The sequence below is a fragment of the Phascolarctos cinereus genome, unplaced genomic scaffold, assembly GCF_003287225.1.
Source record: "Phascolarctos cinereus isolate Bilbo 61053 unplaced genomic scaffold, phaCin_HiC Scaffold_726;HRSCAF=1367, whole genome shotgun sequence".
In the NCBI taxonomy this organism is placed as follows: Eukaryota; Metazoa; Chordata; class Mammalia; order Diprotodontia; family Phascolarctidae; genus Phascolarctos; species Phascolarctos cinereus.
In genome coordinates, this window is record NW_027556098.1 from 30,886,600 (window position 1) to 30,907,015 (window position 20,416).

General features: G+C 35.2%; 1 protein-coding gene across 2 annotated transcripts in view; it reads right to left on the reverse strand.

The window, feature by feature from the left end:
• Nucleotides 1–9,411: 9,411 nt before the first annotated feature.
• Nucleotides 9,412–20,416, reverse strand: part of GABRA5 (gamma-aminobutyric acid type A receptor subunit alpha5) — a 109,425-nt gene continuing 98,420 nt past the window's right edge. For both annotated transcript variants that reach the window (XM_020992905.1, XM_020992904.2), the window contains exons 8-10: nucleotides 19,454–19,606; nucleotides 13,653–13,864; nucleotides 9,412–10,782 (exon numbers count right to left, since the gene is read on the reverse strand). In XM_020992905.1, the coding sequence (XP_020848564.1) occupies nucleotides 10,480–10,782; nucleotides 13,653–13,864; nucleotides 19,454–19,606 (668 nt within the window). In that variant the 3' untranslated portion in view covers nucleotides 9,412–10,479. The remainder of the gene's footprint in view (nucleotides 10,783–13,652; nucleotides 13,865–19,453; nucleotides 19,607–20,416) is intronic.

Genomic DNA, 20,416 nt, shown 5'->3' on the forward strand with positions numbered 1-20,416 from the left:
TTGCATGAAAAAAATAGGAAATGGTATAATTCTCAACATATAGATTATTTTATAATTATAATAACTTTCATAATGCAATAATTCTGATTGCTTTGGAATTTGACAGCACCTTTTGGAGAACTTGATTATTTCCCTGCTTCATGGAAAGTGGTGTGGGCACTGATGGCTACAGGATGCTGTTGAATCTCACTTACAGAAGATATAAAAGTTATCTAAGGACAGTCCTTTTGGAAGATAGGTTGTTTGTCCTCTCAAGAGCTTTACCAACTCTGAAGATCTTTCACAATGTTCCGGCTTGGTAAGGAGCAGAAGTTGGAACATGTTATTTAAATATTATGCGAAGACTGGAGGTTACCAGGCTCAGTGAGTAGATAAAAATAACATCATTTCCTCATGAATAAGAAGGTTTTAATAGGTTGAAATACCTTAATCCTATGAATACTTACATATTTACATATGTAAAAATATATTAAACTGAATGAAAAAATATCTCATGGACATAATGGCTGAACAAATTATAGCACATACACATGAAGGAATATATTACAGTATAAGGAATGACAGGATGGTTTCAGACACACCCGAGAAGACACCTATAGAATGATTCTGAGTAAAAATGAGCAAAGACAAGAGAATAGTATGTACAATTAAAATATGCATTGCAAAGAACAACTTTTGTAGAAGATTAAAGAATGCTGATCAATTCAGTGACCAAACATGGTAACAGAGGAGTAGCAATGAAGAATTCTACCCTCCTTCTAAGAGAGACGTGGTGGACTCCTGCTGCACAACGAGGTTGACATTTTTTAACATGGCCAACGTGGAAATTTGTTTTGTATAACTATCCTTATTTGTTGCAAGTAATTTGTTTTTCTTCCTTTTTCAGAATTTTCTGTGGAGTAAGAGAGGTAGTAGAATGAGGATAATCATTGATATGGTTGCCAAAAAAAAAAGGAAGGAAAAAAGAAAGAAGGTCATTGAAGCAAATATGTGTGAGCAATATAAATATATGTGTATGTGTATATATACATACATATATATACATATAATACATGTATATGCATACATCTATTCAGAAGAGAATAATAGGAAGACAAGAAGGAGACACAGACAAGAAGGAGCATTGTGAAAGCTACATATTGAATTTATTATGTACTTAAAATTAAAAAATGAGCTACACACATTAATAATTCATAGTTTCATATCTCCTCCCCTGTATATATGTAAGGGGATCAGACTGGCCAATGAGTACCCAGTCCTTAGAAGATGTGCAATATGCTCTATTTCATATATTGATGTGGAATCTTGGAGAGCCTCTTCAGGCAATCGTGATGTAGGGGCCTTCTCCCCACAATAGAGGATACACAGGTGTTCCCTTGCTGTGTAATGCAGAACATTATTTTACCATTTAGGTAGTAGAACCCTTTAGGCCATGGAAAACTCCAAATTCCTTAGCAAGACCCTTATCTGGCTGCTCAGGCCACAGCCCTCAGATCATATCTCTGGAAGCCTCCATTGTGAGAAAGTTTGCACAGCATTATCATATCTACACAGAGGGAGAAGGGTGTTCTTGACCAGCCCCCAAAAAACCTCTTCCTCTTGCCAGACTTCAAAGATCCATCCCCCTCCCTGTCCTGTATACTCCCTATATAAACCCTAGCTCAACCCCTGATGGCTGCTGCTTGATTTGGATGTGAATATCCCTGGCAGCTGCGCGCTAATAAAGTTCACAATTTAAAATTAGCTTGGGTGGTCAACTCGCTCATTTCTCGGTATAACAGCTGATTCCGATTGGTTTACGGCATAGTAACAAAAAGTCTGTTAATTAGCTCCTTTGCCAGAACTGAGTGGGCATACAAGAGCTGAACAAAGGCATTTTCTCCTCTGAGGGGTTTTCTACTGAGGAGGAAGTGCTGTTTAGCCTCCAGGTAAGACAACAGATAGCAGCTGTGACACCATTCATTGTAAATACACTGTCCTGCTCTTTCTTTTTTTCTCTTTGTAACTATTATTTTCTGATCTCAGGGAACAAGTATCTAAGACACAAAAGGACCATACTATGAGCTTGTGAGCTTCAAAATATGGGAAGAACCAGAGAGGACCAGCAACTGAGGCCAATAGAGTATGGCTTATAGCCACAGCAGCCAAAAGCCTGGTGAGAAGCCAGCCCTGAGGAGCAACCTATTTAACTTAGGTCTTCTGATCTGAGCTGGTAGCAGAGAGATATCTTTTTTTTTAAACTTTTAGGCAATTGGGGTTGAGTGACTTGCCCAGGGTCACACAGCTAGTAAGTGTCAAGTATTTGGTCTAAGGTTGGAATTGAACTCAGGTCCTCCTGACTTCAGGGCTGGTGCTCTCTCCACTGCATCACCTAGGTACCCTAGACATATACCTTTTAAGAAAGGGAGTGACTCATCCATTGGCTATACCAAACTCAGGAATGAACTTGGTAGGACTAATGTTTGGTAGTCACTACTACAAGTGTTAAGTCCACTCTCCCAAGGACAGAAGTGGTAGAAAAATGTGTTCCTGGTCTAGAAGGTTACTATATTTCAACTCTTGATATACCTTTTCGGTAAATTCCCCCTTTTTAAATATAGAATGAATTTCTGCATCATCCTTGCACAGGATCATTCCAATTTTATTTGAACGTTAGTTGAATAAAGCCAAATACACACATACACACACACACACACACACACACACACACACACACACATGCATATTACTGAAGAGCAGCAAACATCTCTTCGTAAAAGCAAAGTGATATTAATTGGCTATCAGCAATATTGAGGATAAAGTAATTGGTGAATTGGTGATCAGTTTGGGAAACACATTTGATGAAGGCTTGGGGAAAGAATATTAGAAAAAACTGTCTATAACTCCTCCTAGAACTATAAGGGTTATAATTAATTGTCAGAGTTTGTGTGCTACATATAGAATTCTCATTTTACTAGTTTTTTTTTAAATATTCTGAATAAAACACAGATATACAAAATGATTAACTTCATAGAGTATAGCTAGAAAGGTATTGTCTGACTAGAAGCTGGGCCAATACTAGGTTGCATTGGTGTCTGTCATACACTAAACCTATTTCCACAATAGAAAGAAAAGAGATCCTTTGACTAGTGTCTATTTAATGAATTTTAACAATGCAGTCTATGCAGCAGAATATGTACATAACTCAGGTCTCAAAGTCAAACGTTAAATAAAGGCATCTTAGAAGTTTTCCTTTGGGGGCAGCTAGATGGCGCAGTGGATAGAGAACTCAGGAGGACCTGAGTTCAAACTCGGCCTCAGACCAAACACCTGACACTTACTAGCTATGTGACCCTGGGCAAGTCACTTAACCCCAATTGCCTAAAAATTTAACAAAACAGTTTTCCTTCTGTCTTCTATAGGTTAATACTAGTAGTTTTTGTTTACTCCCCACAACAGGATTTTGACTAAATTCAAGAGAACTCTTCTTCTTTATAAGGATTTTTTAAAAAAGAATTAATTGTGAAATATTTTATTGGTATCTTTTGTTTTTAATATCACATAAATTTCCCCTGTAATTCTCCTTATTCTTCATGTCAGAGATTGTTTTATTAAGTAATTAAAAGAATAGAAAAAATTCAATAAAACCAATCAACCAATCAAAAAAACCTGAAATTATTTATAATATCCTAAACTAATTATTGCTGTCTTTTGTAAAGGAACAGGGTAATGCATAAAACTTCTGATATCTTTATAGCTAAGCTTGATCTTTATAATTTCAAGAGGATTTGGTTTCAATTATTTCCTTGTTATTGTTCTTTCTATTAATGCCATCATAGTCATTGTATATATTGTTTTCCTAATTCTGCTTACTTCACTTTTCTTCAGTTCATGTAAGTCTTTCCATCCTTCTCTGTATTCATACGCTTCTTATTTCTTATACCACTACAGTGAATTCATGTGCCATAATTTGCTTCACAGTTCTTTTAATCAATGAGCATCTAGTTTGTTTCTTCGATACTATACTATACTATACTATACTATACTATACTATACTATACTATACTATACTATACTATACTATACTATACTATACTATACCATACTATACCATACTATACCATACTATACCATACTATACTATACTATACTATACTATACTATACTATACTATACTGTACTATACTATGCTATGCTATACCACTATAACTATTTTGGTGTATATAGAGCCTTTCTTTTTCTCAGTGAAACTTTTTGGATTTTGGATTATGTACTCAGCAATGGAATCTTAAAGAGAACTTTCTAAAACTCTCTAACAGTTCTAATGATGAATCTCATAGAATTTAAAGCTGGGAAGGACCTTAGAGATAATGTAGTATGACCACTTTATAGTTCAATAAAGAAAATGGTGTACTCAAAATCATACAACTAATGACAAAAAAAAGGATGTGAAACAGCTTTTGTTACCCCACCTCAGCATCGAAAAGAGTTTCAATATGCTTTACTGTCTCTCTATTAAACATTGCTGCTTGTATTTGGTAAATAAAAATAAATTTGATTTAAAAATTTTAATTATCTTTTCTACGTCATGCATGTAATTCTTTGTTGCTGAATGGGGCATTGAAAAATATGGTTAGGTCTATAGTTACACCAATAAATTTCACCCTTTGCTTGATTAAAAAGTTATTAATCTGCAAGTCTCAGTAACCATTCAATTAGAATAAACATTTAAAATTGCTTACATGTGTTTATGTGCTCCACATGTTTATAAGTCGATGTGTTGTAAGAATAGGACCACTTAAGATTCAAAATTGATTTTATTTTAAATTATTTTTTACTTTCCCACTATAATGGGTGATGATGGGAAATAATATTATTAATTCATTTATTCAGTGAATGTTCTTTGAAATTTGTTTATAGGCTTAGAAAAAAACATTAGTCTTAGGATATATACTAAGTTGAATATTTAGATAAAAATAACAATATTATCTCTGGCTTGATATCATAACTAAAAGTAATCTGAGCAGCTAGGTGGCACAGTAGACAGAGTGCAAGGCCTGGAGTCAGGAATACTTATCTTCCTCAGTCCAAATCTGGCCTTAGATACTTATTAGCTGTGACCCTAAGCAAATCACTTAACCCTGTTTGCCTCAGTTCCTCGTCTATAAAATGAGCTGGAGAAAGACACAACAAACTGCTCCAGTATCTTTGCCAAGAAAACCCCAAATGGGGTCAAGAAGAACTGGACAGGGCTGAAACAATTCAACAACAAAAGCAATCTCTCCCATTTCTGAATGATTACTTTATAAGTTTTACGGGAAGGACAGTGCCTTATCTAAACTTAGAATATCCTCCAACACCTAAGTCTGTGCTCTACATACAGAATAGACTTTTTTTGGCCTTATACCTCTGTCAGAGATCTCTCCCACTTTCTTTTGGGGGTAAGGCCAGAGTAACTTGCATTAACTAGCTCTACTGCCCAAAAGGAAAATTTTAAACAGAATATAAAAAGGGTAGTACGCCTCTCTGAACCACAAAAGACTTAGTAGTTTACATGAATAGTATACAAACTGTCCTGCACTGGGGAAAGGGGAGATGGACAGTTTTATATTAACCCTGAATAGAATAAAGTGGAAAACAGAGATCTGTGTAAACCCTTCTGAAGAGAAGTCTTGCTACAAGTTCCTTATGAGATGTTTTGGGGGGCTGTTAAAACAAACAAACAACAACAATAACAGAACATTTAAACAAATTGGAGCTCCCTGTCTTAGCAGCACTAAAGATCTATGGTTCTGCCAACTGAAGATCAGTGTGTGGGTCAGCTGCTCAGGGGTACGTATTAAAGAGGGTAGCTAATGAGCACCATCTGTTGGATGGAGCTGAAAAGATGGGAACCAAACCATAGAGGGGAGTCCATAGCACTTGCTGGGAACAGAGCAAAACTACAGTGGAGTAGTCAAGCACTAACTGGGAATAGTAGTGGGATGACTATTACTAGAGAAAGAGTGAGAGCAGCATGACATAGAGGCAAATCTATTAGTCAACTAGCATTAATTAATTATTTACTATTTGCCAGAGCTGGCAATAATAGAGGCAAAATGAAATACAATTCCTGCCCTCAAGGAGTTTACATGATAATGTAATGGGAGGAAGATAGCCCATAAAAGGGGCAGCTAGATGGTGCAGTGGGTAGAGCACTATGCTAGGAATCAAGAAGACTTTATCTTCCCAAGTTCAAATCTGACTTCAGACATTAACCAGCTGTGTGACCCTGGGCAAGTCACTTGACCTTGTTTGTCTCAATTTCTTCATCTGGAAAATGAACTGGAAAAGGAAATGGTAAACTACTCCATTATATCAGTCAAACATGACTGAAAATGACTTAACAATAAGTCCTTTAAAAAAGAGCTAAATATCTGGAGCTGGTGGTGAGTGTGGCAAGAAGTCTGAAGAGGAGATCACAGTGGGGTGGTTTTGGTGGAGGTAATGCTGGTATAGTGTAGAGTGAAGTGGAGGTAATCTAGGTCTTTCCTCAATACGGTGGTTTCAAGAAGAACTCACCAATGAGAGAAGAGGATTTCAAGGGAAGAGGAAGAAAGGAAATGAAACACGTTGGCAAAATTCAGCAAAAATGTTAATAATGCAGCACCTACTAGCCTTCTCTAGTGTGGCATAACTAATACTACAATTGATTTGGACTGTCTAAATCCCCGGGAGATAGAAATCCTCTGGAAGGCTAGAGAGAGGGTCTTACCTCAATACAAATTTGAATGTGAGTCTTTCCTGTTTCTTTTACTCTGTAATTACAATTGGTGCTATGTTTTGAATCTTTGTGAGCCCAAGTATTTCTAAAGTTATCATTGTTGTTTGGTCATTTTTAGTTCTGTCTGACTCTTTGTGACTCCATTTTGGGGGGAGGGGCAAAGATACTGGAGTGCTTTGCCATTTCCTTCTCCAGCTCATTTTACAGATGAGGAAACTGAGGCAAACAGGATTAAGTAACTTGCCCAGGGCCTGGTAGCTAACCTTAGAGGAGTGCCAGAAAATAAATTTCCAAAGACCCACTTGGGCAAGGAAGATAAGACATAAGTAAGAAGGCTTCGAAGTATCCCCAGGCCATCTTTGAGTACTGAGTTCCCCATCCCTGGAGGTACACACAGAATTCCAAAAGGGAACTTAGAGGTCATTTAATTAACCTTTTAACTTTTCATCTTTTTTTAATGAAAAAAAAATACTTAGCATGTATAATTTGTAAGGAATAAAAACTCCTAGAATTAAAATGACACAAAGCCAGATCTTCCTACTTTTGTGTTCAGTGTTCTTTTTGCTATAGGAGACTAAGCAGAGGCTGGCTGACCCCTTGTCGGAATTGTTGTCTAGGCTCTCGACTAAAGATGTCCAGACTACACCAGACTAAAAATGGAAAATATTTAACAAATTAAATAAATACAAAACAAATATAATATTAATAGGTGATTTTCTAAGACAATAGGTAGCCCATAGGAGTCCTTAAGTAGTTTAGCGACCTTCCTTCCCACCCTTCCCTACTTGAGACTGAAACCACTTGCCTCAGGGATAAGGTTGTGTAAACGACTTCTAAGATCCCTTATGACTTTCAGATTCCCTAATTATTCTTGAGGTCTTTGTTGTACTTAAGCTAATAGGACTTTGAACAAAGTAAGTGTTCATTTGTTAAAATGGTAGCCAAAAAAAACCCCCTCAAAAACATCTTAAAAAAGAAAATAAAAAAGACAGCATATATTAAGATACTAGGAATTTTCAAAATCTTGCAAATGTGTATTATACAAAATGAGATTTACCTGATAGCCTTTACCTCTCATGTTTCAGATTTTTCACTACTTTTCAAAATACATTTGCCTCTAAGGCTATGGTATCAAGCTTAAGTAGAATAGAGGCCACTAGACTGTAAATAAAGATCCCTATGGGTTGTTGCATATTGACTAAGACATATACTTTACATATGTTTACATATTTCTTTTTTATTACTAGATCAACATATTAAAATCAGATAGGAAATACATTTTACTCTAGTTCAGCAATCTTTGGGGTTTTTGGGGGGGGGTTGGGTTTTTTTGGTTAGGCAATTGGGGTTAAGTGACTTGCCCAGAGTCACACAGCTAGTAAGTGTTATGTGTCTGAGGCTGGATTTGAACTCAGGTCCTCCTGACTCCAGGGATGGTGCTCTATCCACTGTGTCACCTAGCTGCCCCTTAGTTCAGCATCTTATGTGATGCATGCACCATATGTCTGGCCCCTCTACTATAACGGATATGAAGTAAAATATAGAAAAAGTAATTTTGCAATTTTTAAATTTACCTCAACTGATGAAAGATTGACTGTTAAAACTTAAAGGAAAGGTGGGAATATTTTGTTTCAATGATAAAAGTCCATCCTTCTCATTGTCACAGATAACTGAGAGCTAATTGTTCCACAGTATTGCACATATCACAATTACATCTTTAGAAAAATGCAATGACTATAGTCATGGTAGTAAAACCTATTATAAATTGCTTCATTATAATATGGATTCAGCTATAATGTTCAAAGTACATCTTTGAAGTACACAGGGGGATATAATAAGTTGTTCTCATTTATAAGATGAGACTGCAAACAGTAACACAGATCTTATTTTGTCCTAGTAATTGAATATTTGAAAGATCTGAGCTTTCATCAGTCTGGGCACTCTCTTTACCTATTCAGATTGCAGTTTTTTTAACTTATTAGTTCCTTGTTCTCAAGAGTTTCTGGGACCTAAATATTGACCTAGCCACCTTGATGAGTGTCTCTTATTTACTCAAACAAAAGACAAAGATATTCCATGATTTAGTCCAACATAAGTATCTAAATGGGACTTTAAAGGAATATGAACTGTATTTGAAGTCTTCATTAATTTTTACACCACCAGTTAAAAAATGCTTGGTTATCCTATGTTGGTTGTAAAACAAACGGAGGCAGAACTAACATATATCTTGACTTTCTCTTTTGTCTTAATCAAGTATGTCGAAACAAAAGTAAAAAAAAAAATAGGAGAGATCTTTTCATCAATATCTCACCTGAAAGTTTTCCCCAGACTGTGTCTTCTTATCTTGTGATAATTTTATTACATTAATGTGTAAAGAAAATAAACTGAGGGTGGTCCCACTGACCTGTTGAATGTCGCTATGTGCTATGTATGGTTACTCCTCCTTCGGGGAAGTCTCAAAAAGAACACTATATAATCCAGGGAATGAATGAGAGAAGGTATGGACAGTACTATTTAACTCAAGAAAATGGGGGAAATAATGTTTCATTTCTAGACTTTTGGTGAGCTTATATGAATTTAATCTCCAACTTTGGAAAACTGTACTTGTTACTAAGTGTCATGATTGATTAAATAAAAACATGACCCAAAGAAATAAAGATGACGTGACAACAATTTGTCAAGCTATTTATTGGATGAATTTTCTTCATGAATTTGTTTAAAAAATAACTCCAGCAAAATCTTAATGTTTGCTATAAAAGATGACATTTTACCCACAAGAGTAGAATTTTTTATTTAATAAACGTTTAAGATTAATTTACAAAAGCTACTAGAGCAATGAATCAGTCATGAATTACTTACAAGGCAAAAAACTGAAAATAACTAATTACAGATTCTCACCGCTGAAGCAAAACACACTGGCAGTAGCGAGGAGATGGTATGTCTCAGATACATTTAATACATGGGCCAAAATTTCAATGTTGTCTCTAATCCATTTTTCTGTGTTCATGTTTCACTTTCTTTCTGTGCTACTTATTTTGTTTAATGGGGAGAAACATGATTTTTTTTCCCAAGAGAAATTTATCCAGAGTTGTTTGTTTTGGGGAGAATATTCTGTTAGTCTAACATACGGTATATTTCTGTCATTAAAGTTTGTCTGCATAAATATTTTCTTATTTTATTTCCTAACATAAGCTCATGCAGTATTTTTTAAATTTTAGAACAAAGTGGATGTTAACAAAGTTAATGTAGTCTGTATGTGAAAGCTCATAGTTTCTTTAAAATGAGAATTATGTTCTTTATAATCTTTATGACCTGGATTTTTAGTCAGGTAATAATCATGGAACAATTCCCAAAATGTTTTTATCAGCTGGGAAAATTAGTATGAATTGACATTTGAAGTATAAAAAACATTGTTATGTAACACTTGGAGCTGTTAAAAAATATACCTTGTCTTGTTTGTAAACAAGCAATGTAAGACCCTGAACAGTTGGGTGCTATTCAGCATCTTCTGACCTCCTAGAATATTGTGTAGCCGCCATTGTCAATGTCACTTCTTTGAAATATCTGAGGTTACATGTAAAAACAATCAAGGCAATATTATTTGTACATATCATTAAACATGCAAAAATTTCCTGAAAGATGTTGCCCAAATATCAAAAGTTTTGTAGAGCTCAAATTTCTCCTTGGTATCCTTTTGCTGGAAGTATGGCTCTCGTAGGGTTTGGGAGTCCTGAAACTTATTTTGGAGGAGTGGCTCCTTTAATAACTGGTTCCCTATTCAAATACGTCGCCCAGTACACTAAGTTGAAAGTGCCAAACAGGACTGGGAAAACAATTCGGGACATTTTGTCAATCTTGCTGATGCTATTGTAAGTCTTTTTACTTTCAGGAGGCTTCTCCTCTGCAGGTTTTACTGGAACAGGAGTTGCATTGGAGATCCCTGAGGGAGTCGGATCCTTTGGGATGTTTGGAGGATGGGTCATCTTTCCAGTATTGTAAGCATTTGTTGATTTATTTATGAATATTTCACGCTCTTTTTTCTGCAAAATACAGTAAAAAAGTAAACAGATCATGTCGCTTACAACCTATTTGAAAGCACAGGGGAAGAGAGATGTAGCAGTTACAATTATTTCCTTTCTCCCATTGCCACTTCAGTAGTTGTTTTGTTTTGTTATGTTTTTTAAGATGTTGGCAGAATGATTAAATTGACAGACTATCACATGCGCGCACACACACACACACACACACACACACTCCTCAGTATTTACTAGTGACTCTAGTTTTAATTCCTTATAAGCCGTATAATTATCTAGTAATTCATCAGAACATAATGTAATCCTCATAAATCTTACAAAAAGATCTTATGGAAAGAGAGTAATAAAAAGAAGGAAGGAAGGAAGGAAAGAAGGAAGGAAGGAAGGAAGGAAGGAAGGAAGGAAGGAAGGAAGGAAGGAAGGAAGGAAGGAAGGAAGGAAGGAAGGAAGGAAGGAAGGAAGGAAGGAAGTCAGTTTAGCTACATAAGCATATAATCCTCAGGCTGGCTGTCAAGTCCATGGCCTCATTACTACCTGCCAAGGAAAATGGCAAAAGACAGAGTCCTTTTAATCATTTCTATTTTTTGCCTAACATCAGTCATAGGATCACTGGATTGTAGAGGTCAAATTAGAAGAGAATTTAGAGGTTATGAAGTCCATCCTCTCATTTTATAGAAAAAGAAACAGTGGGCTAGAAAGGCAGTAATTAAATGCAGAACTTAGAACTTCAAGTTTACCTTGAAGCTCTACCACAGATTGCCTCTCTATTTTAGCTCAGTTTTTTCTAAGTTTAGATAGATAGATAGATAGATAGATAGATAGATAGATAGATAGATAGATAGATAGATAGATAGATGGATGGATGGATGGATGGATGGATGGATGGATGGATGGATGGATGGATAGATAGATAGATAGATAGATAGATAGATAGATAGATAGATAGATAGATAGATAGATAGATAGACAGACAGACAGACAGACAGACAGAGAGATTATCCAGGCCCACTATTTCTCCTCCCTTCTGCTTTTGGATCAATTGACCCTTTATGACTACTCATAACAGATCAGGGTTCACTTGTTAGGGAAGACTTGAGAATGAAGTAGGCCTCAAAAGAAAAGCAGAGGAGAGACAGACAGAGACAGAGACAGAGAGATGGAGACAGAAAGACAGAGATACAGAAACAGAGATAGACACAGAGACAAATGGAGACAGAGACACAGAGATAGAGACACCTATATATATATATGTATGTATATATATATGTATGTGTATATATATATATATATATATATATATATATATATATATACATACATACATACATACATATAAACTATTTACTATGTGTCAAGCTAATTTCTGGGGATACAGAGATAAGGGGAAAAAAAGTCCTCTCAAGGAATTTACATTCTAATGAGAAAATTTGTAACAGATTATAACATTCTGACTTATTACAAAATTAACTTCTTCTAGCATGAGTTTATTGGTGCTATTCTACACAACTATTAGATATGTAAAATCCCATAAAAATAATCTTGCTTGATAGTTTATTGGTGTAAAACTTTAGAGAAGTAAAGTATCACCTTGTGATTCATCATTGTTCAAAGGATGAAGGCAGTCTATTTCCAAAAGCTTTTATATGACAGACAAATTTTTATCTGTGTAATCAAAAAATAAATATTACATTCACTATTATCCAATGTTTTGTGCAATGTTTCCCTCACCTATCATCTGTGTCTCTCAAATTATGTGTTACTTTAACATGTGAAGTTCTTCTTCCTCAGATGGATAGGACTACTATTATTATAGACTTCCTTTGGATTTTAGCAACTATGTGCACCCCGTTAGATATTTCATTAGTCTGATGTTGCATATTATAGGAATACATTAATTCAAGAAAGCAGGAGATTTCATGAAACTGATACCAGTTAAAGAGTGGAAATTCAATGATGAGAACTAAAGAATCTTCCCAAGGCTATTATATTCCTCTTGATTATCCAAAGAAGACAATATGAATATATGAGGTCCACATTTTTATCCATAAACTTTATTTTGTCCATTAACTTGAACCTCCTCTGCCAGCAAATCTCTGTTCAGAGTTATATCAAGTAGCAGACTGGCTTAAGCTCTATCTAAACACAATTGTTGATTGTAGATACTTGGATGGTCAACCTGTCATTTTCACTTGCCTCTGAGATTTATTTCTTGTTTTTCACTATCATCCAGCTAGTAAGCACCCATTTCACCTCAAACCTAATGAATGTAATAGCACACTAATTAGTCTTATTGTCTCCACTGTTTGTCTTCCTTTAGGTCATCTTCATGCCACTACTAGTTTAATACTCCACACTGTTCTCATCATATGATTTCTGTTCAAAAATCATCAGCGCATTCCAATGCTCACAGACATGGCCTTCAGTTAAGCCAAGCTCCTTACTATTCTCTTCCCCACACATGCAATATGCTCATGCTCACTAGGATGTCCTCCGTGTCCCTCACTAACTTACTGTTTGTGTAGACACTTATGTATACCTCTGTCTCTATTTCCATCTCCATCTCTTTTTCGGTGTCTCTATCTCTGTGTTTCTGTCTCTCTGTCTCTGTCTCTCTGTCTCTGCCTCTGTCTCTCTGTCTCTGTCTCTCTCTCCTCTACCTTTCTTTTGAGGCCTACTTCATTCTTAAGTTTTCCCTAACAAGTGAACCCTGATCTAATGTGAGTCGTCACAAAGAGTTAAATGACCCAAAAGCAGAAGAGAGGAGAAATAGTAGGCCTGGATAATCTTTATAATCAATCAATCTCGAAATCATTCAGATCCAGCAGTAGATAAAACACATATTCTTAGTAAGGAAAAGGAAAGATCAAAATAAGCACCTTGTTTTTGGCTGCTTCCTGAGCTTTTTTGCCATCCCATGCCCAGCTTCTCTTTGTAAAATAGTTCACTGTCGCAAATTCAATCAATGCAGAAAACACAAAGGCATAGCACACAGCTATGAACCAGTCCATTGCTGTTGCATAAGCAACTTTGGGCAGAGAGTTTCGGGCACTGATGCTCAAGGTTGTCATGGTCAGCACTGTAGTTACTCCTTTGGTCAGAAATACCAGGCAACAAAGATGGGAGGAAAAGAAACAGAAAAGTATCAGCACCTTGAACCCTCTGGAGAAAAACATAAAATCCAACTACTATTAAATAAATCAATGAATGAATGATGAACATGATCCATGTCCCTTTGTGGCCGTGGAACCATCTTTATTTTTGCTTAGTGCTATATAAAGCTTAGAGGATGATAACAAATTTGAAAGATTATCATCAATACAACATACATACAACAGAAAAAGGTTAGCTGTCCCTATGTAAAGTGGGGATTAATGGTCAGTATGAAAACACAGATGCATTTTATTTTTAAATATCTTAAATCCTACTTAAATCTGTATATTTATGAGGCAAAGTTAGAGAGAAGAGACTGATTGAACCTAGGTTTTCCTCTGCCCTGGCCCTTCGTTTCCCCAAAATTAGAATGCTAATCTGTTATAAGGTTGCATTAATATTTATTTCTTAAGTTCAGAATAAAATAAATTTTAAAAATTAGTCTGTAAAAGGTGATGCTTGGCATTCCTCCCTGGCTTTGGAGGAGAATAGGTATTCAACTGCAGAGACACCAGGCTGACTACTTACAGGTGTTATTTCTCAGATTTTTAGATTATATGAAATTAGATAGTATCCTACTCAATAGCTTTTGAAGGGTACAGGCATTGCTGTTGACCATGAAGACTACCAGTTCTTCCTGAAATAACCAATTAAATTCAATTAAATAAGAGAATCGGGAAGGTATATGGCAGAGAAAGGAGCACATTGCATGAACTTTACAAAACATGGAGGAGAAAATGTCCCATGCCACCAGAGCAAAGAGGATCCTAATAATCACATCCAATAATAGTTAACCCTTATAAGATAAACCACACAAGGAAAATGCCCAGACACTCATCTTTACAAATTTCTTGAAAGATGAAAATGAACTAGAACCTCACAGTCAGGAAAACAGAGTTAACCTAGTCAGAAAGAAGACTTCCTTGTTCCTAGACAATGATCCCTGTAGCCATAGCATGGAAGGATAACCATGTATTAAACTACATTTATATATTTGACTTTGAAGCATTGCATGAAGCTGTTGAAATGCAACATATGTTAATATTTAATATCCTGTAATATACAGAATGAGATGGGACTTTTAAAAAGTAGATGCATTGCCTAGATATGTCAAATGATGCATCTTAGGTTCTCGTTATAGTCTTTCACTAATTTTGTTGATGGATATTTTAAATCGACATTAGCATTTGAGAGCTGAAAAGACCTTTAAAGAATATGTAGTCCAAGAGCTTGTTTACAAATAAAAAAAAAAAACAATGCTCAGAGTAGAAAGGGACTTACCTAAATCTCCCTAAGCTAGTTCATGGCAGAACTAAGTCTAGACTCAAAGTATTGATTTCAAATCCACTGAATTTTTTTTTTTTATTCCTGAACCATGTTACTTCTCATTTATGAACTATATTTATTTGGGCAGGGTGGAGGCTATCAGTTTGAAGGTACAATTCTTCAAATTTTGTTGTGTTATTGTGTTGATTAATCATTTCCTTTTTAACATTTTTATTATTTTTTAGCAAATTGGGGTTAAGTGACTTGCCCAGGGTCACACTGCTAGTAAGTGTCAAGTGCTTGGTCTGAGGCCGGATTTGAACTCGTGTCCTCCTGACTTCAGGGCCAGTGCTCTATCCACTACACTACCTAGCTGCCCCAATTAATCCTTTCTGACTCTTAATGACCCCATTTGGGGTTTTCTTGGCACAGATACTGAAGTGGTTTACCATTTCCTTCTCCACAAAAATTAGATAGCAAGTAAAAATAATGCCTTACTGGTGCTAGTTCCTTTCCACGTTAATTAAGTGATTAGATTTCCAACTTCCTCAAACCTGCAGAACATAGCTAAAAAATCAGCATGTAGCATAGTGATGGAACATAATAATCACTTAATAAATGTGTATTGGATTTAATTTGTTGCTAGGTCTCAAAAATAAATGGAAAAGATCTCTGAGATCTTCAAATAACTTTCACAAATCTCTAGCACATAAGTCTATCCACTTTACTCCTAAGGTTCCAGAGGTTTATATTTAAGTACTACATGTGGAATAGAAAGTGTTAATTTAGAGTCAGAAATGACTCTAATAATAAGTATAAGAGAGACATCTAAATTCTAGATGTCTCTAACTACCTATGTGACCTTGGGTGAGTTATTTAACTTCTCTAAGCTTAAAGTTTCTCATGTATAAAGTGAAGAAGGTTGAATAGATGATATTTAAGACCCTTTCCAGCACTAAGGGAAGCTAAGTGGTGTAGAGGATAGAGTGCTGGGCCTGAAGTCAAGAAGACTCATCTTCCTAAGGTCAAATCTGGCCTAAGACACTTACTAGCTATATGACCCTGGGCAAGTCACTTAACCCTGTTTGCCTCTGGAGAAGGAAATGGCAAACCATTCCAGTATCTTTGCCAAGAAAACCCCAAATGGGGTCATGAGGAGTTGTACCACTGAAAAATATTTCAACAAAAAGCACTAAATCTATGATCCTATGATTTTCCATGAAAAAGATTCCTGATAAATTGGATCAATTGGTATTCTATTCTACAGAATAGTAAAAACAACAAATTAAACACAGAATAGGGAAAGTACTAGTGGGAAGAACAATGACAAGAATTAGACCAGTTAATTTTCATCCTCAGAGGAGCCCATAAAAAAATAAAAGAATATGCAAAATTGTGCTGTATATTATGCCATAACAGAATAATGAATGTCTATAACTACAACCTTGAATCAATCAGAAAAAAACTTCAACTATGTTCAATTATGTTCAGTATCCTCTTTTTAAACATGTATGAATATTTGGAAAGATTTCCAATCGACTTTCTTTTAAAAGGGGGGAAATGACACTCTTAAGAGTTATACTTCAGTTAACCGCTTAATTTCCTCCGTCGGTATTTTTTTGTAGTTGCATAAAATTATTTTTTGGATTTTTCTTTCACTTTATCAATTCCTATAGAGTTTCTTCCTTTGATTGTTCTAAGCCCAGGTGGATATGAGAAACTGCAAGGGTTGTCCAGGGAAAATCCAGTCATTTCAGGGATTTGCCTGAGGGTTCAAAGTGAATCTGGAACACTACTATGGGAGGGACCTTATACTTATCACCTAATGTTTCCATTCCCCAAGAATTCTGGATAAATAGGATGTTTGTTGCAATATATTAAAAATCCTATAATAACATTTTTTTCTTGAACAGGTCAAATCCAGATCCTCAATTTCCCAAAAATTACCTGACAGTATATATCTAAAGACTATATACTGCACAGAAATATAGATATTTCTATATATCTTGTTAAGACATTCAAGTTGAAATTGAAGATTTATCATAAACAAAATTCACTTTAAAATTAACCAAATTTTTATGTTTAATTACTGTTACATTCAGTTTGCTCTTCCATGCTTTTAACTGAATTCCATACAGAAATATTTTTCACCTTAAAACATTCTAATTATGGTTATCCCTTCTACATCATAATTTCCCCATAGAGGTTTCAATATATCTTGGGTTGGCATAAGAAATTAAATGGGAATTATGGAGGAATTTTGTGTAAGCTGCAGATGACATGCAAAGGCCCATACACAACAAAGAGCCTATGACCAAATTTAAACTTAACCCAAATTTTTCAAGGTACTGTAAATACCCCATAAAAAAAGAAAAAATTCAGACTTCTCTGGTACAAAGGGGGGACCAAAAACTTTGATGAAGATTTTCCAGACTGTGTGGTTGTGATGCCCCTAAACCCCATGATGTGGAAAGGATAACTGTAATAGTTCTAGAAAATTAGAATCATTGGTATCTTAGAGTTGGAAGGGCACTCAGGGGCCTTCTAACTTTTAAAATATATATTCCTCTAGTATAACCTCCCAAACAAAGCAATAATCCTTTCTACAGGCATTTTGATTCCACTAACAAAGTGGAAATTCAACATGGTATAGTCAATATATTGTTCATCTTGAAGGAAGAAAGACCTAGTTGGGTTCACATCCAGTCCTTGACAAACTATGACTATACTCATGGGCTAGAGACCTAATTTCTCAATGCCCCCGGCAATTTTCTAAGAATTTGTAATAGATTACTATTAGGGGAGGGTCTGGTAAGACATATTGTATCATATTATGCCAGTTACATAATATTGTATTATATTGACATATTTTTATATATATATATATATATATGTGTATATATATATATATACACACACACACACACACACATACATGTGGATATGTGTAGCTTTACATAAATCTATGTAAAGCTTTCATTGTGAGAATTAATATAGACATATTTATGTGTTTTATATCTGCATCACTCATAGTGGTGGTGGTGGTGGGGTGTGTGTGGGTGTGGGTGTGGGTGTGTGTGTGTGTGTGTGTGTGTGTGACCAGCTTAAAACTATAGTTCTTTTTTGAAGATAACTTTCTGGCAAAGATAAAGATGAAAACTTCTATTAACTTATTTTTTTACCTTAATAATTGTATATGTTAATAGTTTGCTAAGATAAAATGTAGCTATCATCATTATGGGAGGAGATAATGAGGCTGGTGACTTTGCACAGCCCTCCCTCCTTCAAATCTAATTTGATTTCAAGCTATCTCATCATCTCCCTGATGTCATGGTCCTCTTTGAGAACTTAGGACAAACCACACAATCATCAGTATAAAATGACAAGGTGGCTGTCTATCAGAAGTAATGAAATTTGACAATTGAAACCAATATAAATTTATTAATCATCCATTATAAGAAGAGATTTGTTACATTGAAAATAATTATAAATGAACTCTAGTTAATAAAAGAGGATCAAGATTTAAGTTAATGTTTAGAGATGATCTTCCACCTCTTTTTTTCCACTCTGCTACCTTCACTGCAGAAGTGGTTTAAAGGTTGGATGATCATTTTTTATGTTTCCTAGCCCAAGGAAATCATCACATAGAAGCCATACTCCTGTGGATGTCCTCTCATATGGATATAGACAATGATGATGGCATACTGTAAATTATGCAATTGTACTTTGGTTGATGATCACAAAACAGATACAGATTGCCCTTGGGATAGTGGGTAAAGACTTTCCAGAACAGCAGAACTATTCAGGGTATCTCAAACTCAAGCCCATTTGTACCAGACTCTCATTGGTGGAAAGATTGATTACTAGATATCCCATTCCTCATAGGTAATGAGGAAGAATTTTATGCAAATGGACTTCAGTCTTTGCATACACCGGGGCTTGCTGACGTAACACTGAAATGCTAAACATATTCTAAAGAAAATGATCTTGAACTGAATATGTTATCACATTTGCAAAAAAGGACACTTAATTTCCCTATTATAACAAACTCCATATTTGCCTCATTCTTGTTTTTTGGCCATTAACTAACTGGAAGAAATCTGCGATGGAGAAAAATCCCAAGAGAAGGAAATGTGTCCCTGCCTGGTTAAGAATGCAACACAAAACCTGTGAAAATTTAGATGAGGGATGATGTGTAAGAAATAGCCAGTCAAGGAAATGCTGCCCAGTGCCTTACAAAAACATAGATATGTAAACTTACCAAAAACAGTTCTGGCAGGGACTGATTCTCTGTTCAGCCAAAATGACACCTGGGATAAGATCACTGTCATTATGCAAGGAAGGTAAGTCTGAATGACAAAGTAACCAATCTTTCTTTTCAAATGAAAATGTGCTGTCATTATTGTGTATTCACCTAAAAAAATAAATAAAATAAACACATCATGAGAAATTAGTAAATCCCTGATGGAGAACTCTGGAAACTTTAGAAAGCATATAATTTCTTCAGCTGGAGTATTAGTGCAGATTACAATGGAGGTGTTCATAGGAGCTATTAATGAGCAAAGTTCATTTCATAGCTTTTCAGTTTCATATGAAACATTTTTAAAGGAGAGTGAGGAAAAGGAGGCACATCACAAAAAAAGTTAGAGGACAATGAAAGGTTATATAAAATTTCACAACTGTGAATAACAGAAAAATTCATAGCCAGAAGAGTTTATAAAAGACAGAATAGATAACTTCAATTACATAAGAGTCTTTTGTAATAGTGAATAGATTGAGGTCCTCAGAATTAGAAATACCTAATTATGTGACTCTGGGCAAGGCGGTTAACCTCTCAGTGCCCTCAGCAACTCTCCAAAACTATAAATTTCAGGACTTTCAAATCAGTACTGATTGGGGGGGGGGGGCGGGGAGGGAAGGACCTGGATTTCCTCACAGGAGTTTTTCTACACTAACTCAGTCACAGGTTGGTACTAGAGAAAATTATATAAAAATATTTTGCAAATGTAAAATAATTGCTACTATAATTAGAAAATTATATTTTAATATTTTCTATTTTAATATTAATATTTAAACTATATGTAATTATAAAAATGTAGAGGAAATCTTACACAGTTGATAAAAATCTGACATCTAAGTGCTAAAGGATATAAATAAATGGTTTTCAAAAGAAGAAATAGAAACAATAAATAGCCAACTAATAAGGTATTCAATGTTAATAATC